At 34.1% G+C, this 22,033-nt stretch overlaps 1 protein-coding gene across 7 annotated transcripts in view; it reads left to right on the plus strand.

Annotated features, from left to right (window-relative positions):
* Positions 1 to 22,033, plus strand: part of cadpsb (Ca2+-dependent activator protein for secretion b) — a 106,390-nt gene that overhangs the window by 13,222 nt on the left and 71,135 nt on the right. For all 7 annotated transcript variants that reach the window (XM_073851876.1, XM_073851871.1, XM_073851870.1 and 4 more), the window contains exon 2: positions 20,225 to 20,338. In XM_073851876.1, the coding sequence (XP_073707977.1) occupies positions 20,225 to 20,338 (114 nt within the window). The remainder of the gene's footprint in view (positions 1 to 20,224; positions 20,339 to 22,033) is intronic.

Below are 22,033 nucleotides of genomic sequence, written 5' to 3' on the forward strand. Positions count from 1 at the left end.
AACCCAAGCTGTTTAGATATGCAGTACGAGCAAAAATACTGTATGTGCATACAGTAAATATGCGGATTGTATCACACACAAAGAGTTATGAATGAATAAGATGGAAACTGCTGGTCTCAAATGAGATGCATCACCTAGAGACTTTTATTAAAGCGATGTCTGGTGTTCCGCATTAAAATGAGGGTCTGTTTATAGCGTCTATCGAGGAGAAATAATGCCTGTCCCATATAAAAGGCTTTACAAACCAGTTAAATGTCTGCAGTGCTGTAGGGCTTGCAAAAGGAGATACCGAAAGATTTTCCTATTTATTACAAGAGGCAAGCACAAGATAGATGAGTGAATGAGGAATGAACTCAATCAAACCCTGTGTTTCAGAGTATTTAGCACAATCAAATCCAATGAGAATGACCCAACAGGACTCCTCTATGGTCTGAGAGCCCCACTGGGTTGGCCTGCTGGCCACATGATTTTATTCTTGTTCAGACAGGAAGGAAAATCAGAGCAGCTTTGTGTGATGGATGAAGTTACCATGCCGGTATCGAGTTGCCAGGCTCACAAATTCAGTTTCATTCTCCACTGATTTCCAATTGAGGTCTTTTACGGAGCGACACTGCCAGCATGTATTGTGTCTGTGTGTGTGTGTGTGTGTGTGTGTGTGTGTGTGTGTGTGTGTGTGTGTGTGTGTGTATGAAACCTCTGCACATGCACATGTTGAAAGGGAAGTCAGTTTGCTAAGCAAAAGAAGACCTTCTGGTCAGTGTGAAATATGAAATAGGAGACGACGAGACAAAAAAACAAAAAAACAAAAAAAACAACAACAACATGTTTAATAAAATCTCTAAATAATGCTAAATATGAAATAACCAGCTTTCACAAGTCAACCACAAATCAGATTTGTAGAGCAGAGAAAACAAACAAAAACATGAGGGAAGAAAAATAACCAGTCTCTTTTGGTCTTGAATGTGATGGGCTTTGATATGAAAAACAAGATGTAAAACTGAATTTGCATTAATAAGCCCAAATACATGTTACTAGAAATTTAAATTCAAGTGATGCTTTGTTTTCTAGTAAAACACAAGTCCCAGGGAAATGCTGCATATATGAAACAGTCTGTAACATCAGTGTGGGTAGTGATTTTACGAGTGATTTATTTTAAAACAGGTCAGTGAGGATGAGAGAAATTAATGGATCTGCATTATATTTGCTAGTTTGGTTTCTGTGTATGTCAAATGACTGACAAATTACTTTTAGAGAACAGTTATGTAAGCAAATTGTGCATTTTTTCCACAATGGATAAAACCAGGCGTTTGCTGTTAAAGGAGAAGTTCACTTCCAGAACAAAAACTTTTCCTTTCTCTCTTCAGATTTCAATTTTCAAAGAAATTTTGAAGATTTCTCTCCATATAGTGGAGTTCTATGATGCTGTCAGATTCCTGCTTTTCATATATGAGTTGTTATAAATGCAGCAAAATGATTGACAGGCAGAAAGCACATCAAAGTCTTCTGACCGGCTCAGCAAAGAATTTTGACCTGTTTGGCCAATAGTTTCATCAGACCTCTGATGCTGGATTCACTTTTACATGGTGTTTGCATATGAATGTGTCTTAGCAGTGTGATAAAAAATCTATTCACTCCTTTTTTTAAATCCCCAAAAAACCTAAACAGTCTCAATTATCAAGCTGTTTTGATTTTCTGAGCACCACAACCGCCTACGACCACTGACGGACTGTCCTGTATTAGCATATTTCTGCCCTCAGCCAGTTGTACGCTGTCCGCCATTTTCTCCGTGCTCGAGCAGCTGTAGCGACAATAATGTCTCATAAACAATGCAGGTGTTTTGTAGTTAGATGTAAAAGTAAACATCAGAGCCTTAATTTTCTCCCACCATCAGAGCCACTGAGGACACATTGGATTAGTTTTGTTTTTGATGGTAATGCGCCAAATAATACACAAAAAACTTAGAGGCGGGGTGAACAGTAGCTCATTATCATTTAAAGAGACATGCACCGAAATGGATTGATGTGAACAGAGCTGTTCTGACAAAGGGTTTTTGTAAAAAGGGTGTTGTTTTACACGACTATTGAGGAATTTTAACCCAAGTATGTTACAGACATTTCATGAAGAAAATGGGCATCCAATGTCCGCTTTAATTCTAATGATTAATAATATAGAGAGTGGAATATATAAGTGTAGAGGAGAAACATAAGGGTCTGTAGTGAAGGGAACAGGTTGAGGACACAGCAGTGACAGCGACAATAATAGAAAGAGAGTGGAGGTCAGACAGGAGATTAGGAGAGCCTGAGAGACGGCAGCGGTTATGGCAGGTAGATGGAGCAGGAGTTAGTAGAGGATCCCGTGGAGATAAGAGGATGTTTGATTGAAAGGCCAGAGCTGGATCTCCTCAGAAGAGATTTGGAGATTCTGAAATTACCTTATTAATATAACAGGGTGAGAGGGATGAAATTTATCGGTTCATTAAACACACTGAGAGAAAAGGACAGGTGAGGAGAGGAAAGGAGCGTGAGAGACCGGCAGATTCATTTTGTCAGAAGTAATAAACATCCAGCTGGAAGGTCCTTAAACCTCCTTTTTATAGCAGGTCATTCACATTTAAGTGTGAATTATTAAATAGTGGAATAAATGGTGCCTATTTTTAGTGCTGCTTTAATTAACTTATGACCCGCTCTGGAGTAAATTTAGCCTGGCGCTCTTAAAATGATAAATTTAGATTTATGATATTGATATATCAACACAGATGAATGGACAAAAACTTGCAAATTATATCTTTATGTAATGCACGCATGTAATATGAATATAACATAGTTAGAGGTCATTTCAGTGTAATGTAAAGTTAGGCTTCAAAAATGTTTTGCATGCCTATTCAGTAATCAATGCTCATTTTGAAGGCTGTGTTTGAACTTTTGGAACATTTAAAAAGAGTCAGAGCAGTGTGTGTTTGAAAATGTTTGCTTTTGCTGAAAGCGTGTTGATTTTTGTTCATATTTTTAGGAGTATTGCATTATGTGTGGAAGCCTGTATTTGTATGGGTTTGTTCATGTGTGATTTTTCATAGCTATTTAAATAAGTGTTGCTCTGAGAGAAGTCTGAGAAAAGCAGCGAGATGAGGGACATCTGCTTAAGCAATGGGAGCACTTTTCAGTAAATATTAAGACTGGATAAGAGACCCAAGGATACTATAAAGTGCATTTACATAACAGAAATAAGACAGGATTAAAGGTGGTGTTTTTTGCCTTCACATGTGCTTTTGTCTTTGTTTTGGTGTAGTTAAGATGATACCTAATCATGAATGTGCATTCACACTTATATTTCAGGAACTATGGGTAACTTATTTCTGGCCTAATAAAGCTCCTAATGAGACTTCTAATATTCATGGAAATAAAGTGTCCTGCCCATGATCAATTAGAGCCAAAACTTATGTTTAATTTATGTTGCTATTCAGGACTAATTGGCTTCCCATATTTGTGCACTTTGAAGATAGACGGCTCAATTAGGGGGGAGAGAAATAATAACAAGCCCTCTAGTTTTTACAGTGCAGAAGCAAACCAAAACTACCTTTGATTTGGAGTGTAAAGGGATATGTTAAATTTTTATCACTTTAATGTGCAAAAGCTACATTTTTTATCTAGAACTGAAAAACTGATTTGGTGTATAAAGGAATATGTTGATTTTTTAGGGTTTTAATATGATTTAAGGTGCAACCAAAATCCACATTTTTAACTAGAACTTAAAACAAAACAAATCTAAATATTGATAAAATTGCCTTTAAAGTTGTGAAAATTAAGTTTTATTTATGGTAGGAAATTTACAAAATATCTTCATGGAAAATGATCTTTACTTGTGACCTTTTTGGCATAAAAGAAAAAAACGGTAACACTTAACAATAAGGTTCGTTAGTTAACATAAACTAATAATGAACTGCACTTATACTGTCACGTTGAGAAGGAGGAGATTTGGGTCCAGGTGCAGGTAAGGAGTTTTAATATAAATAAACAAACAAAACACAAACAAAAGGCCAACATGGCACAACACAACTTGAATATAATACAAAATAAACAGAACTGAAAACACGGTCAAGAGCAGGATCCAGGAACACACAGACAGACTAGAAGACACACGAAGACAGTGCAGCCAGAATGAGCAGTGAGACATGAGAGTTCTTATAGACCAGATAATAGTGAGCAGGTGTGAGTGTAATCAGTGCTAATGACAAGACAGGAGTGAACAATCAGGGAAGTGCAGTGCAAGGGGAACAGCGACCTCAGGTGGCTGAGGGAAACCCCACAGCCCAGATCATGACATATACAGCATTTATTAATCTTTGTTAATGTTAATTTCAACATTTACTAATACATTATTAAAATCTTGTTAACATTAGTTAATGCAGTGCGAACTAACATGAACAAACAATGAACAACTGTATTTTCGTTATCTAACGTTAATGAAGATTAGTAAATACAGTAACAAATGTATTACTCATGGTTAGTTCATGTTAGTTAATACATTAACTAATGTTTAACTAATGAACCTCATTGTAAAGTGTTACCGAAAAAAATACAATTTTGCCCCAAAAATTTATTTTTGGCTATTGCTACAAATATACCCTGCTACTTATGACTAGTTTTGTGGTCCAGGGTCACATATGTGTTTTAATGCATTTTCACATACACAAAACAATTTTAATTCACTACAACATTTAAAGAAAAAAAAAATCAAAATATAAATAAATTATTAATTTTAAGGCTATTTGTAGATTTGGACACAGCTGACACAAGGGAGAGTTAATTAGTCAAGTGGGAACAGTTATTGGTTGTCTGATGCTGATATTCACAAAACAGCCAGTTAATCACTGGCCAATATATATATATATATATAAGCCTATCACTAGCTTTGAGCTTTTTTCGCTTAGAGGCATGGAGAGTTGGATGAAAGGAAGTAGTATTAGCCGGAGTGGAGGAGGAGGATGGTGTCACAGTCTAGTGTGATGAACAGCAGTAGCTACTAGTTGTTGTGGCACTACAGTCGTGTCTCTCTAGGAGAGCTGCCTGGACCCTTATTCTAAAGCATGTGACAGAATTTTCTCATGCCGTCACTGACACATGCACCCACTCTCCCGCTTGTAAACCAGAACACACACACTCTCTTTCCAATCCTCCCTCCCATCCAGCTTTTTCCATATCCTATAATCCATTAAGCGGCACTAGCACTCCTTCCTTTCACTCCCCGTCTCTCCCTCTTCCTCTATTTCCTGGCAGGCCGAAATGACCTTCTGTGTTTCTCAAGGTCTCTATTTCGACAGTGAACATGTGAAGAGAGCATCCATTACATTTTAGCATGAAAGCTCCCTCTAATCCTGTTTTATCCTATTAGTTTTAAGGGGGCAATAGATGCAGTCTTGGCCTATTTTATGCCCTAGATGAGATAAGACATGGCCAAAGGAGAAATATACACTTTTTCAGAACTTAGTAGTTGTCATAAATATAAGATGGGATAATTTAGTGGTTTTGCATGCAGAGAGATCTGGGTTGATATCCTGATGTAAAATATAATTCTTATTTTAGTTTTTTTCAGTTTGGTGTTATTCGTACAATAGGTGTAATATCTAAGCATGCATTTTTGTTTGGTTGGATGTGTTGAAATGTACAATATGAACATATTAACGACATCTGAAATAAAAAACTAAAAAACTAATGTATTTGTGACCCTGGACCACAAAACCAGTCTTAAGTCGCTGGGGTATATTTGTAGCAATAGCCAAAAATACATTGCATGGGTCAAAATTTTAGATTTTTCTTTTATGCCAAAAATCATTAAGAAATTAAGTAAAGTTCATGTTCCATGAAGATTTTTTGTAAAATTCCTACTGTAAACATATCAAAATGTAATTTTTGATTTGTAATATGCATTGTTAAGAACCTAATTTGGACAACTTTAAAGGTGATTTTCTCAGTCTTTTTGATTTTTTTGCATCCTCAGATTTCTGATTTCAAATAGATGTATCTCGGCCAAATATTGTCCTATCCTAACAAACCATACATCAATAGAAAGCTTATTTATTGAGCTTTCATATGAGGTATAAATCTCAGTTTTGTCAAATTTAACCTTATGACTGGTTTTGTTGTCCAGGGTCACATTTATGTGTACCCAGCTTTAGAAAAGTGCAAATAATTTATTGTATTTTTATTATGATTATATTGTAAGGCACATTTTATTATTATACAGATATTTTGTCCCCAAATAGTTTTTGAGCAGTAACATTTTATTATATTTTAATGAACTCTTTTCTGCTCACCAAGTCTGCATTTCTTTCTTTCAAAATGCAGCAAAAGCAGTAATATTGTGGCGTATTTTTACTATTTTTAACAAATTTTTCTGTTAGCTTTAAATATATTTTAAAACATGTTTTTATTAATTTATTCCTGTGATCAAAGCTAAATTCTCAGCATCATTGCTCCAGTTTTCAGTGTCACTTGATCCTTCAAAAATCATTCTAATATGCTGATTTGCTGTTCAAGAAACATTTATTATTATTAATAATATTTAAAACAGTTGAGTATATATTTTTTTCAGGATTCTGTATAGAATCTGAATAGAATAGAAAGATCCAAAGATCAGCATTTATCTGAAATAAAAAGCTTTTGTAACATTATACACTATACAGTTTAAAGGCTTGGAGTCAGTATATTTTTTGTTTGAGAAAGAAATTATAGAAATGAATAATATTGCTATTTAGCAAGAATGCTTTAAATTGATCAAAAGTGTTGACAGAGACATTTATAATGTTACAAACGATTTCTATTTCAAATAAATGCTGTTCTTCTGAACTTCTTATTCATTCAGAAAAACTGAAAAAATTGTACTTAGCTGTTTTCAACATAATAATAAAAAATGTTTTTTAGCAAATCAGAATTTCTGATTTCTGAAGGATCATGTGATTGAAGTAATGATGCTAAAAATTCAGCTTTGAAATCACAGAAGTGATTTTAAAATATATTCAAATAGAAAATTGTTATTTTAAATAGTAAAAATATTTCAGAATTGTACTGTTTTTACTGTACTTTGGAATCAATAAATGCAGGCTTGATGAGAATGCTTAAAAAACATAAAACATCTTACTGTTCAAAAACTTTTGACTGGTATTGTTTTTTTTTTTACATTTCTCAACCCATGCATAATGTATATATTTGAAAGTGCATTTTAGCTTGCATTTAAAATCCATTTGACTGAGGAGGCATGTGGATGTCGCTTTTGTCATAGTCTGCAGTGACTGCATCTTTTCTGTCAGAGTAGCATTAATTCTTCACGGGAGGAAGCCATCTTACAGACTCTGTGTCACATGGCACAAGTTCTTATTTTTAGCTGGATTAGTGGAGTTTCAGGCAAGTGCTTTCACCCACACACACACGTTAGCTTTCTCCGAGACAGACACACACACGCCCATTAACTCTAATACTGAGCACGCTGTAGCTTTTTTTTTTCTGTCACACACAGTGTCTCATACTTAGATACCTCTCAGCTCACATAGAAGCACCAAAAACCTTCTAAGGGCACTCTCTCTGTCTTTCCATCACATGAGACTTTTAGCTTTTCCTATCATTTCACCCACTTTACTCCCTTACTCACTCTGAACATGTCTTTTTCTTGCCTCGCGCACTTCTGTCAAAGAAACGGCTGGGCTGTGGTCTCTGTCTTTTGGAAGTGTGATTAAAATCCTACGGTTTCACAATCCGCTGAAGCGCTATGCTCTGTTCTGCCGACGGATACTTCACCCGCACACAAATCCTACATCACGTAGTCTTATTGTGCTGTCAATACACCGATAGAGTGTTAGTGAGACAATGTTCGCACACAAAGAGATGCATACACACATACCAGCCGAAGTCCAGGGGTTGAACTGAACGTATTTAAAAAGGCATTGTGGTGTGTGAAGTTTTGTGTAAGCAAATGCAAAGTAATCCGTTCGCTCTGAGACGAGCTTCTGTTGCTGCAGGCTTTATGTTTCTGCTAAAATTCTGTATATGCTTAGGGTTGTTACAAAGGAATATTTTATTACAGTGCTTGCGAGGCAGCAAAAGAGCTGTAGTATTGAATGTCAGCACGGCTGTTACTAAGAGTCATTTTTCTTTTGTACAAGTTGTATAAACAACAGACTGCCCATTTGTTTTTTTTTTCCTATTGTTTTATATGTTGTTTGCTAGACTTAGGTTACAACAATAATATATCATTAGAGAGAACAAGAACAAGTGTGGATACAGAGAACAAAATACATTTAGATTAAAAATTGTTCAAGGCTGGAAACTGCTCAAGTGTTCCTAACGTTGGAATTTTATTAGAGGAAATTTTTAAGCGATTATACAGTTTTGGCCAAAAATGATTAGAATACTAGTGTTTTCACAAGCAAATAACTCACAAGTCAGTTATTTCTATCTTTCGCTGTAGTGTGTCAGGAAATATCAGTTTACATTTCCAAACATTTATTTTGCCATTAAGTGTAATAATCCAGTGAGTTTTTATCAGCACTAGAAGTCTGACAACAGCCAGTGTTCCACAAAGATCTGATCTCATCATTCTCCAGTCTGTCTGGAATGACATGAAGATACAGAACAAACTGAGACAGACAAAATCCAGAAGAACTGTGGCAACGTCTCCAAATTGATTCAAGAAACAGTACCTACAGCAAAAACTGCTTTAAATGCAAAGGATGGTCACACCAAATGTTGGATTAATTTAGTTAATAGAAGTTAATCCATTTATGACATTATTTTTGTCAGTGCCTAAAGCTTTTAACAGTACTGTAACTTTGCAGATAGGTTTCTTTAAGCATCTTGGATACGTTGGCATAATGTTCTAATAATTTTGGCCACCACTGTAATAGTAGCCGAAGCAAAAAACGTAATTAAAACTTGTGTATCCTACTTTGTCAATGTGATATTTACCCATCATTCAAACCCATCATTCAAAAATTAAAACCTGCATTACCACATTTTAAGCTTTCTTGTTTTGTTTTTTTTTCAATTTAGATGTCCTTCTTCAAGAATACAACTGTATATTATGTTAACATAATAGCAGTAGCAAGTTATTTAAATAAGATTCCTTATAATAAGATGTCATAAATAAACAGATGTGTATTAGTCGTGTGCATTTTTTCAATGACGTTTCCTGCAAGTTACATGGATAGGTCAGTAGGTGGCAACAAGTGACTGTCTTCATGAGTGATTCATTGGTTCATTCCTTCAACCAATTCCTTCAAAATGCAAATTCATTCAAGAAGGAAACAAAAGTGCATTGAGCGAGTAATTGAATCATTCGCTCAACCAATTCTTTCAAAAACATTTAGGAGCGAAAAACAAGCCACTGTCATTGTGAATGAGTCACTGATTCATTCACTCAACTGATTTGTTCAAAACTCTGTTTCAACCAGGAACAAACTCCTCTGTGTGATGCTTGGAGATGCCATTTTGTGACTGAACTGTTTGGGAATATGTTCGTTGTCAGAACAAAAACAAAGTAACTAGAGATATCTTCTTTAAAATGTAAGTTGCTCAAAATGTTTGTTTATTGAACTGTTATATAAACACATTGTCACACTTGCAGTCCTGCTATTTTTACGAATATCAGCAGTTTAGGCTTGGCCTTTTTTCATTCCTCTTATAGAGGGTTTGCATTTTGGTCAGTTACCCGGATGCACGGCCATATTGGTGATACTCTGATGTAAACAACAGAATCCATGCTGTTGTTTACATCAGGGTATCACCAATATGGCCGGTTAATGTACTTCAATACTTTGTTCTGCTAATTTATACTGTCTATACCACAGAAAAAACGTGTGGAAGCTGCTAAATCATATAGAGAAGGACTTAGTAAGTAGGAAAGGGTGCAATATTTTGACAAACTAAAGTTAATAGGTGGTAAAGATACATATGAGGAGTATTAATTAAGATATTGGCCTAAAATGTCACCTACCTGACTGGAAATGATAAGAACAAACACGAATGTTATCTAGATTCTTACCCCATAAATACTGGTTCAGTTTGGCCAACCACAAATGCCTTTTGTTCCTCAGACAGTTTTTTGCACTTTTCACTTATAACTTTTGGCAGTCTATAGCGCTCCAAATGTTTTTCCAGGTCCGACCAATTAGTACAGCCCAAAACATGACAATAATCAACCATTTTCATCAAAATATGCAAGTTCTGTTTAGTTCAATGTCATTGTTTACATTCAGTGCCGCCATAATGGCTGATTGATGACGAGTCGTGACAACACTTTATTTAATGGTTTATTACTCGACATATAATTATCTCATATTGTTGATAACTTAAAGTTATGCTGAAGGATTCGAATGCGAATGAAATTCAAAATGGAGATCTTAGCATGCCCTTCAAAACAGCACGTATGAAATGCTAAATGCTGGTTTGCATGGTGGTTATTAATTTTCAATGTAATGTGCTTGCGGGTACTGCACAGTGGAGGGCCGGTCTCTCTGCCTTGTGGCTCAGAGACACCAAAACTAACCAGCTGCTATCTTCAGCACTGGCTTTGTGGGTTCATAGGCCCTCTGCGCTCTGAGCATCATGCTAAACATAGAAAATGCCATGGAGGGATGTAGGGAGGGGAGAGGAGGAAAAGAGTTGCGGGCTGCAGGACAATGCAGAACACTCTGTTCCCCTTTGGCAGATCAGTTCCAGGGAGTCCAGTGTAGCTGGGGAGTAATTCGTCAGGGCAGTTTTGTGATGCTAATGTTCCTAAGCCAAACCAGCTTTGACGATTGAGTCCTGTATTCAGAGGTTTCATATTATTTGCTCAGTGTTTGTGCATGTGTTTGCAACTGCAGCACTGCTGGTATTGTTTTCTTGCCTCTATTCAAGGATTGTGTGTGTTTATGTGAATGGTTTTCTATGTGGTTGTTTGCTTATTGTTCTGATTGTTAATTGCATACACTGTGCAGCAAGCATTAATAAATGTTCTCCTAGAAAGTGCATGACCCCTTTGGTATTTGATAAGTTGATATTCTCATTGGCACACCATGCTAATAGCATCATCAGTGCAAGAAAATGAGTTTGTGCAAAATCACACTATTTGTATTGCCTAACCACACTATCTCATTGATTCAATTTTTCCTCATTATGCAATAGATATGTGATTGTATAATATAAAGTGTATCTTATGTCATCACTTTAAAATATTCTTTTTATTTAATATTGTATTACAGGGATTTTTCAATTTATTGGCAGAGAAAATGACTGTTAATTATTTAATGATAATATATATTTTGCAATAGACCAGTGCCTGTTTCTCAAAGCAACACATTACTGATGGAATTTATAATATAATATAATATAATGCATTATTTTTTCAATGGTTTGTCTCTGCAACATGAAACCAAACATAGAATTTGCATGTTATCTTTTCAGATGCTGAAAGTATGTAGAATATTATTCAAAAGTTTGCGGTCTGTAAGATTTTTTCAAAATAAATGTATTATTGTATTTATCAATGATACCTTAAATTGATCAAAAACGACAGTAAAGACTTCTACAATGTTACAAAAATGTAGAAATTTTATTTATATATATATTTTTTTAAAAACTGATCTTTTGAACTAATTATTTATCAAGTAGTCCTGGAAATATATTAAGCTGTTTTCAACATTGGTAATAATAATATGTGACCCTGGGCCACAAAACCAGTCATAAGGGTCTATTTTTAAAATTGAGATTCATACATCACCTGAAAGCTGAGTAAATAAACTTCCCATTGTATGATGATGTATGGTTTGTTAGGATAGGATAGGAAAATAGGGAAATATTTGGCAGAGATACAACTAATTAAAAATCTGGAATCAGAGGGTACAAAAAACCAAAGTACTAAGAAAATCGCCTTTAAAGATGCAATAGTAAATTTACAAAATATCTTTATTGAACATGTTCCTTACTTAATATCCTAATGATTTTTGGCCTAAAAGAAAAATCCATAATCTTGACCCATACAATGTATTTTTGGCTATTGCTACAAACATTCCTGTGCTACTTAAGACTGGTTTTGTGGTCCAGGGTCACATATATTAAAATAGAAAACAGATTTTAAAATGTATTTTAAAAAAAAAAATCATACCGATTTGTTTTTTGTAATCTGTTTTCTTTAAATTAGCGTACAATGGCTTCAATCAAAATGGCGTATCAAAATGCATTAATATAAATTATTTCAAGACTTTGTTTAAGATAAACTCTGAAAGCAAATGGGAAGATGCATTTAGGTTGTGCGTAATGTGCTTACAAATGATTACGATGCAAGTGCTATATTGAATTTGGCTTTGTGTGTTCCATTTAAATTCAGCCTCTTGTTCCATTTCATTTAGTTGTCTGGGTCTAAATTTGGCAAACACCTCCATTTTCTCTCCCCTTTTCAGTTATGTAACATGTTGTTGTTTTTTCATCTACCCCTTTCTTTGGTGCCAAGTCTGTATGTAGTTGAAACCCTGAATCCAAAAACAAATTTACATTGAGATAACTAAGTTAAATTAGGTTTAATTGGACTTTTTTCTTTAACGAAAATAATTAAAATGCAAACGATTAAATGCAAACGTGATACTTCCCCCTTCTGTGAAGTAACATTGAAATCACTCATCCATATTTCCTCTCTCTCCCTCTTTCTCTCTGTCTGTCTCTCTCTCTCTCATGCATCATCTCTGGCCCACAGCAAAAGCTGCTGCACTCATGCAATTATCATAATTACTAACGACTCTGCAGTCTGCTGCTGAGTGTGCACACGCACACACTGAAAGAGTGCCTCATTTTCTTCCGCTGTTTCTTCATTCACACAAAAGAAAATGTACACTCTTGTTTTTCACACAAACGAAATGTAAATGACGCTATAAATAAGATACGGCAGCTGAAATGATGATGTTATAGCAGGAGAACGGATTCATCAGGTGAGGTTGAAGTGAAAAGCACTGCGATTGTATTTTCAAAGAAAGAGTGTTTCGAGTCCGATTAGCTGAAGCTGAAAAAGAAAATAAGTCAACAAAGTCCAAGCCTAGATACACTGTCTTTTATTTTTGCCTTGTTAGGTGATTCTACTGAATTGCTCATTGGAGAAATCACTTGACAACTGCAGTTTTCCATTCAGTGCTGACACATTTCCTATTGAAACATGATGTTACAGCAGGGATAGACATATTGGTTCTTGCTAGATGGTTGCAGTGAAAGAAAATTCTGATTAAATTCTTTCTGATAAAAAAAAATCAGATTGTGATTTTAAAAAGAGCTTTAGGTTTGTTGTGCTTGTTTGTAGGGAAGCATTTACTTATTTAAAGTGAGCTTGCATTCTCCCCTGTTGGTGACGTATGGAGGTGAAATATGTGTTTGACTGCTTCAGAGTGTGTATAAATGAATCAGGCTGTTACAGGGCAATCATGATAAGAGGGATCCAGAGGGAATCAATGGGAATTCTAGGATGGGGGTGGAGGTACCATTAAAATGCTGATGGATATTGGTCACGCCTGCGTTTAGAGGCTCAATAGAGAGATATATAGGGTGCTTTGTACAGCCTAATGTAATTATTCAAAAAACGGTGATGTTCTATTTTAGTAATGTTCATATAGTATTACAGTGTTTTTAATAATTTAAATGAACATTCTTTTATATTTTCAGTTGTTATTTAAATTATCCAAAATAATTTGTATTTTTAATAATTTTGTTAAGTACGTATGCTATTTGTATTTTTTAATATATATTTCTGTTTCTTTACTTTGAATTTTATATTTAGTTTTAAGTAGTATATACTTTAACTTCAACTTATTTATTTAATTTCTTTGGCAAGGCAGCATTTCTAATTTTTGTTTAAGTTCTTACGTTTAAGGTTTTCATCTAATATTTGAATTGTATTTTTTTAAGTTTTGTTTCATTTACCAAAAACGATGGAAGCCCAGTTCCGCCACTGAATAAAAATAAAAATAGTAATTGCAACTTTTTATTTCACAATTCTGACTTTTTTTTCTCAGAATTGTGTAATATAAACTCGCAATTCTGACTTTTTTCTCTTTTGCATGATATAAACTCGCAATTGAGTTATAAAGTCAGAAAAAAAGCTTTAAAAAAAGTATCTCGCAATTCTGGCTTATTAACTCACATATGCGAGTTTATATCATGCAATTCTGAGAAAAAATTTTTTTCTTAAATTTGCGACTATTTTTTAGAATTGTAAGTTTATATCTTGTGATTCTGACATTATAACTTGCAATTGTGAGTTTATATCTCGCAATTCTGACATTGTAACTTGCAATTGTTTACTGTATATCTCACAGTTTACTGTAAATCTTGCAATTCTGACTTAATTTCTCAGAATTGACTTTATATCACGCAATAGTGACTTTATAACTCACAACTGAAAGGTTATACTATATCTTGTGATTCTGACATTATAACTTGCAATTGTGAGTTTATATCTTGCAATTCTGACTTTTTTTATCATAATTGTGAGTTTATATTATGCAATTTTAAGAAAAAAATTATTTCTGAGATTTGCAACTTTATTTTTTAGAATTGTGAGTTTATATCTTGTGATTCTGACATTATAACTTGCAATTGTGAGTTTATATCTCGCAATTCTGACATTGTAACTTGCAATTGTTTACTGTATATCTCACAGTTTACTGTAAATCTTGCAATTCTGACTTAATTTCTCAGAATTGACTTTATATCACGCAATAGTGACTTTATAACTCACAACTGAAAGGTTATACTATATCTTGTGATTCTGACATTATAACTTGCAATTGTGAGTTTATATCTCACAATTCTGACTTTATTTTTATCACAATTGTGAGTTTATATTGTGCAATTCTAAGAAAGAAATTTATTTCTGAGATTGCAACTTTATTTTTTTAAATTGTGCATTTATATCTCACAATTCTGACATTATAACTTGCAATTGTTTACTTTATATCTTGCAGTTCTGACTTAATTTCTCAAAATTGAGTTTATATCATGCAATACTGACTTTATAATTCACAACTGTGAGTTTATATCACACAATTGATATAAACAAAAGTCTGAATTGCAAGATAAATAGTAATTACCTTTTTTTTATGATTCAGTAGCAGAAATGGGCTTCCATAGAATTTTTTAGTAGATTTTTTAGTAAATATAAATATTATAAGCAGGTTCATCATATAATGATAATGTGTTCCTTTCTAGCTTTTTTCTTTTTATCCTTTTTAGCATTAAAGGTGCTGTGAAATTGAAATTTAAGTTTGGCAGTTTTTAGTCCATTTCTGTTAGTTTTGAGGCTATAGATATGCTAATGTGCATCACAACATTGACAAAAGAAACTTCTAACAGACCTGGTGCATTTAAAATTTATAATCTTTCTCTTCATAGACAGTGTGCCCTCCCTTTGATGTTTACCTTATATTTAGCTTCCTCTTCCAATATGAAATATGTCAACACAGGAAAGAAAATGAGGCCTTTAAACACCTGCATTCGACTGTCTTCATTATATATACATGGATGGTAGATATTCATATCATACGGAGCACGCACACACAAACACTCACACTCCAGAGCTGTCAAGTTAGAGTGTTAACATACATCACCTCCAATGTGCCTGCACCCGGCCTTCATAAAAACTATTCTGGAAATAACAAAGAGAAAAGCATACTCTGAAATATTGAGGGCTGCAAGCTGTTCTTCAGGGTTATAGTAGTCTCTGTACAGACAGTTCAGAAGGCAGATAAAGTCAACTGCTCTATGTGTGTGTGAAGGAGAGAGGACAGTAGCAGAGAGATGAACACACAGATGGTGCTGTGATGCCTCACAGGCACATGCTACTTTGTACTTTTCCACCTTCCTCCTACACACTTGCACACAGAAAACCCTGTTTCCTTTAGATTTTGTCACACTGGTGGTTTCAAGATGAACGGCAACATAACATCTTGTTAACTTTGTGTTTTTTTTGTATGCTTAGCAAGCAACCATATGCATGACAGAGCAATAGGGCACATTTAAAGGTTTTGAACGTTTCAGTGAGATGATAAAAACTGTGCCTTAAGCAAGGAAAAAGGAATATAGTCATGCACATCATTGGGCCTTTATCACACAAACAGAAATAATGCATACATACTAAGGCTAAAATACTATACTGTATGTGAGGGGTAATGTACAGTCAGTCTGTTTAGTTTTTTTTTTTGCAAAATGTACTCTGACAAGATGATTAGAAGAGGAGGTGGTTTATGTTTTGTGATAATGACTGGCTCACTGTAAACTCTTCTGCTTTTTGCACTGGTACTTGCCAAATGAATAAATAAAAACCTATGAAATATCGATTTGAGTTTTTATTACGTGAGAAGAAAGAGTGGAGGGATATGCAAGACAGCACTGCTATGTTGGAAATCTTGAGAATGTGCTTCTATATACAGTTTAAAGTTTGTTATGCAACATATTTGACCACAGAATGCCATGATGGACCAATCAGGATCAAGTATTCCAGAGATCAATGTGCTACTACTGTATACTATGTTAGGTTATGCAATAAAACAGCAGTTTTGTTTGTGAACCTGCTCTGAGGACAGGGATCATACTTTTTGAAAGATTGACTCTTAAAATTAGAAAAAAATGAGTGCTGTCAAGTCGATTAATCAAAATGAATTGTATCCAAAATGCATATATATATATATATATGTGTGTGTAAATATTTCTTAAATATGTTTACATGTACATGTGTGTATTGATTTATACATAAATACACACACACACACACACTTAAAATTAGGAAATAATTGTGCTGTCAAGTCGATTAATCACGATTAATCGCATCCAAAATGCATGTATATGTGTAAATATTTCTTAAATATATACATGTACGTGTGTGTGTGTATTGATTTATACATAAATACACACACACACACACACACACACACACACACACACACACACACACTTAAAATGAGGAAAAAATAGTGCTGTCAAGTCGATTGATTAGTGCTGTCAAGTCGATGATTAATCGCATCCAAAATGCATATATATGTGTAAATATTTCTTAAATATATACATGCATGTGTGTGTGTGTGTGTGTGTGTGTGTGTGTGTGTGTGTATGTGTACCTGGTATTCATCATGTTGTGGGGACCAAATGTCCCCACAAGGATAGGAATACCAGTAGATTTTGACCTTGTGGGGACATTTCTCAGGTCCCCATGAGGAAACAGGCTTATAAATCATGCACAATTAGTTTTTTTGATGAAGTAAAAGTGTGCACAATCTCCTGTGTGGGTTAGGTTTTGGTGTAGGGTAGGTGTAGGGTGATAAAAAGTACGGTTTGTACAGTATAAAAACCATTACGCCTATGGAATGTCCCCATAAAACATGTAAACCCAACGTGTGTGTGTGTGTGTGTGTGTGTGTGTGTGTGTGTGTGTGTGTGTGTGTGTGTGTGTGTGTGTGTCTATTTATTTATACATAAATATACACTGCACACACACACACATACATTATGTAAACAAACTTTTATTTTGGATGTGATTAATCGCGATTAATCGATTTGACAGCACTAGAAAAAAAATACATAAATATGTTTTTTATATCAAATGTAGTGTGTACAAATGAAAATAAAACACGAACCAGACCATGTTAAATACTGATTCAATTAGGAGGGTTTGTGCTGACCACAATGTGTTTTGTGCTTTAAGTTATTGCCTCTGATGTTAATTGCACTGAAATCATGTTTATGTTTAATATGTTTAATTCAGCTGAAATTGTCATAATACTTTTTGAAAGATTGACTATTAAAATAAGGAAAAAATGAGTGCTGTCAAATCGATTAATCATGATTAATCGCATCCAAAATGCATATATATGAGTAAATATTTATTAAATATATACATGTATGCGTGTGTGTGTGTGTGTGTGTGTGTGTGTGTGTGTGTGTGTGTGTGTGTTTATTTATACATAAATATACACTGCACCACACACAATCAATATGTAAACAAACTTTTATTTTGAATGTGATTAATCGCGATTAATCGATTTGACAGCACTAGAAAAAAAATACATAAATATGTTTTTTACATCAAATGTAGTGTGTACAAATGAAAATAAAACATGACCCAGGCTAATACTGGTTCAATTAGGACGGTTTGTGCTGACCACAATGTGTTTTGTGTTTTGAGTTATTGGCTCTGAAGTTAATTGCACTGAAATCATGTTTATGTTTAATGTTTAATTCAACTAAAATTATCATAATACTTTTTGAAAGATTGACTATTAAAATTAGGAAAAAATTTGTGCTGTCAAATTGATTAATCGCGATTAATCACATCCAAAATAAAAGTTTTTGTTTACATAATATTTGTGCGTGTACTGTTTATATTTATTATGTATATTTAAATACACACACATATACAGTATATGTTTTGAAAATATTTAAAATGCGTTTAAATGTATATATTTTTATTCATATAAATAATATTATTTATAAATATATTTAATATATAAATATAACATAATTTGTGTGTGTATTTATATATAGCACACACACGTATTATGTAAACAAAAACTTTAGTTTGGATGCGATTAATCGCGATTAATCGCTTGACAGCGCTAATGTGTAAATATTTCTCAAATATATACATGTACGTGTATGTATTTATTTATACATATAAATATACACAGCACATACCTGTGTATATATTATGTAAACACAACATTTTATTTTAGATGTAATTAATCATGATTAAACACAGCACTAGAAAAAATTACATAAATATTTTTTTTTCATGTCAAATTTAGTGTGTACAAATTAAAAGAAAACACAACCCAGGCTACATTAAATACTGGTTCAATGAGGATGGTCTGTGCCAACCACAATGTGTTTTGTCCTATGAGTTATTGCCTCTGTTGTTAATTGCACTGAAATCACATTGATATGTTTATGCACTTAATAGCTGTGCACTTCTCGTATTCAGCAGCCTAATACAATATTTGGCCCAGTGTTTGCTGCATGTGTTAGGCTGATAAATCACACACTGCTGTTTATGCGCTTACAGAATTGACAATTTTCCTATTCAGCCTGTCGTGCCGTAATTTTGCATATTGTTGTGCAATTCATAATATAAAGGATAGTTCATAAAAAAAATATTTACTCACCCTTATATTGTTCCGAACACATTTGCTTTTATGTTTTCAGTGGAACATGAATGAAAAACCATTAATAAATTTTTTTTGATAAAAAAAAAAAAAGAGGCTTGGCTTGTTTTTATGTTAAACAATTTCATAGTGTTGAGGTGCAACATTACATACACTGTAAAATCTGAGCCCTGATGCAAAACCAGTTGATAACCACTGCCATAAAACACAGTGGCACTGTAACTGTCAGTGCTCCGCTCTTTTGCTTTATGTGAGGAGGAGGATACTGTTTGGCCTGCTTTTTTTCTCCTTCACAACACTTCTCTCATTCTGTTGCTTACTCGTTCGTCACTCTGTCATCTTGTGCCCTGATGACATTCAGGGAGAGTGATGAATCACATTAAGAGAGAGAGAGAGAGAGAGAGAGAGAGAGAAGGAAGTAGAAGCGTTTGTAGGCTTGCAGTGAAATAAGATGTATTATGCATGAAAAATCAACATATATAAAAAATATGAAAGATTCAGGTACACAATCTCTGCAAGGGAAAGTTAAAATTAGAGCATGCAGGTGAGAGAATGAGTGTGAGAGAGATGTAGCTAGAGATATCTGGCTGTGAGAATAGAGAGAATGTGTGTTATTGAGTTAGAAGGTGGGTGTTTTTCTTTTTTTTTCAGCTCAAAGCAGAAAGCGTATTTTTAAGCGTAGACTTGAGAAGAGACTATGTACTTGTGGGAGTGTTTCGGGAAAAACATGGATGTATTAAATGTCTCTCATTAAAAAAAGAAACCGACTTTGCTTTGTCATTCGTTTCTGCAAAATCTCTAACTCTTTTGCGGTAACATCATTTACTTTAGTCCTGTGCTGTTATCGAATTGGATCCACATCTGAGTGTGCAAAAATCTGATAACAGATTCAACGGAGACCATTTTAGATTAAGTCACTGATTAAAAAGCTAACATTTTTTATATTGAATTATCTATAATAACTACAAACGGATGCACTGGTCTTGTGAAATATTTTTGCTGTTTTTGCAATCGCGAGTTATTTGAATTTTGACATTGTTTTATTTTGTTCGTTTCTCCCTGTAGATCACCAAGCAGCAGCTGCAGACCACTAAGGACCGCTTTGAGTCTTTTCTCAAAGGAGACACACAGATTGTGGCGGATGAAGCCTTCATCAATGCAGTTCAGAGCTATTTTGAGGTGAAGTTTCATTGCAACAGTAGAATGAATGGCGGAAATTGACCCGTTTATTTCTCAAGTAATCACTTATGTCATTATTGGGCGCTCAGCCTTTTTTTAACATCTACTCTTAAACTTTTTTAAGCATCACTTTGGCCTCAAACCTGGTGCCTTAGACATATCAGCCCTTTGTTGGTTTAATATTTGACCAAAGATAAAAAAATAATGAGAAGAATGTTGTTACACTGTAAAATGGTGTGTTTATTGTTATGTTACTGATAATATAATGATTTGTGCACTACAATTAAAAAGTAATTTAACTAGGATACATAAAATTGATAAAAACAGACAGTAAAATTTTATTCTTTTGAAATTAAATTTATATTATTTTGAACTTTATACTGAATAAATGAAACCTGAAATAAATAATGGTTAATAATGGTTAATAACCAAAGTGGGCCACAAAACCAGTCATAAGGGTCAGTTTTTATCATCTGAAAGCTAACTAAATAAGCGTTCCAATGATCCATTGACAATTTCCATTGAAATCTGTAATCTGAGGATGCAAGAAAATCTAAATATTAAGAAAATCGCGTTTAAAATTGTCCAAATGAAGTTCTTAGCAATGCATATTATTAATCCAAAATTAAGCTTTGATATATTTACAATAGGAAATTTACTAAATATCTTCGTGGAACATGATCTTTACTTAATATCCTAATGATTTTTGGCATAGGGTTTTGTGGTATAGGGTCACATAAGAGTGATTTCTGAAGGATCATGTGACACTACAGATTGGAATAATGGCTGCTGAAAGCTCAGTTTTACCTTCGTTAGAGAATATTACTGTTTTTACTGCATTTCTGTACAAATAAAAGCAGCCTTAGTCAGCATAAGAAACAATAACATTAAAAAAATCTTCCTGACCCTCATAGTGTATTAAATACTAAAACTTGACATTCTGAGCAAAACACACAACATGAAAGCATGATCTAGTTTTCCGACTCCCTAAAAAAATGCAGGTCACTCCGCTTTTTTTGCGGTTTACAGAGAATACTATCACAAAGGCAAGTGTGATTTCCCAAAACACACTTGAAAATACATTTCAATGCTATCTTGAGAGGTGGTTGTTTTTGCTTGCTTCCTAAAAATAGCTTACAGTACCTTTAAACTAACAGTAAAAGTATTAGATAAAGGACATTTATGTAGAAAGAGCAGCCAAAAGTCATCTAGGAGCATTACTATTAAAATGTTTCCATGAATACACCAAATTGTCCTCTATACAATTGCACGCTGAATTAATTAAAATGAGTTTGGTGTCTCTGTCCGTGTAAGGTTTTGACACGATAACCTCTCCTTCAGGCGATTAGCTCGCGCTAATAATGGCAAACAACAATGACCCCTTCAGTATTGCACTGTGTGTGTTGAAATGTTACTTAGCCAGTTGTAGTTACCACACTGCAGATTAGACAAAACATTTAGATGATGACACGACTTTGTAAGTCAATTACCATAGAAATGAGTGCCTATATAGCCCTTCGGGGATGGCTCTCCTTAGCTAAAACACAAGTGTTTACACATGCCCGTGAAGAGATTGCTATTCTAATGGATTCAGATATTGTGGTAAGGTCACCACGTTATTTCCTTTTGCTGTGGTTTGGGCCTCTGTGCATGCTAATTACTTGCGCAATATGACTGAAAGTGGTTATTAGAATA

Source organism: Garra rufa, chromosome 12 (genome assembly GCF_049309525.1).
Source record: "Garra rufa chromosome 12, GarRuf1.0, whole genome shotgun sequence".
NCBI classification, from domain to species: domain Eukaryota; kingdom Metazoa; phylum Chordata; class Actinopteri; order Cypriniformes; family Cyprinidae; genus Garra; species Garra rufa.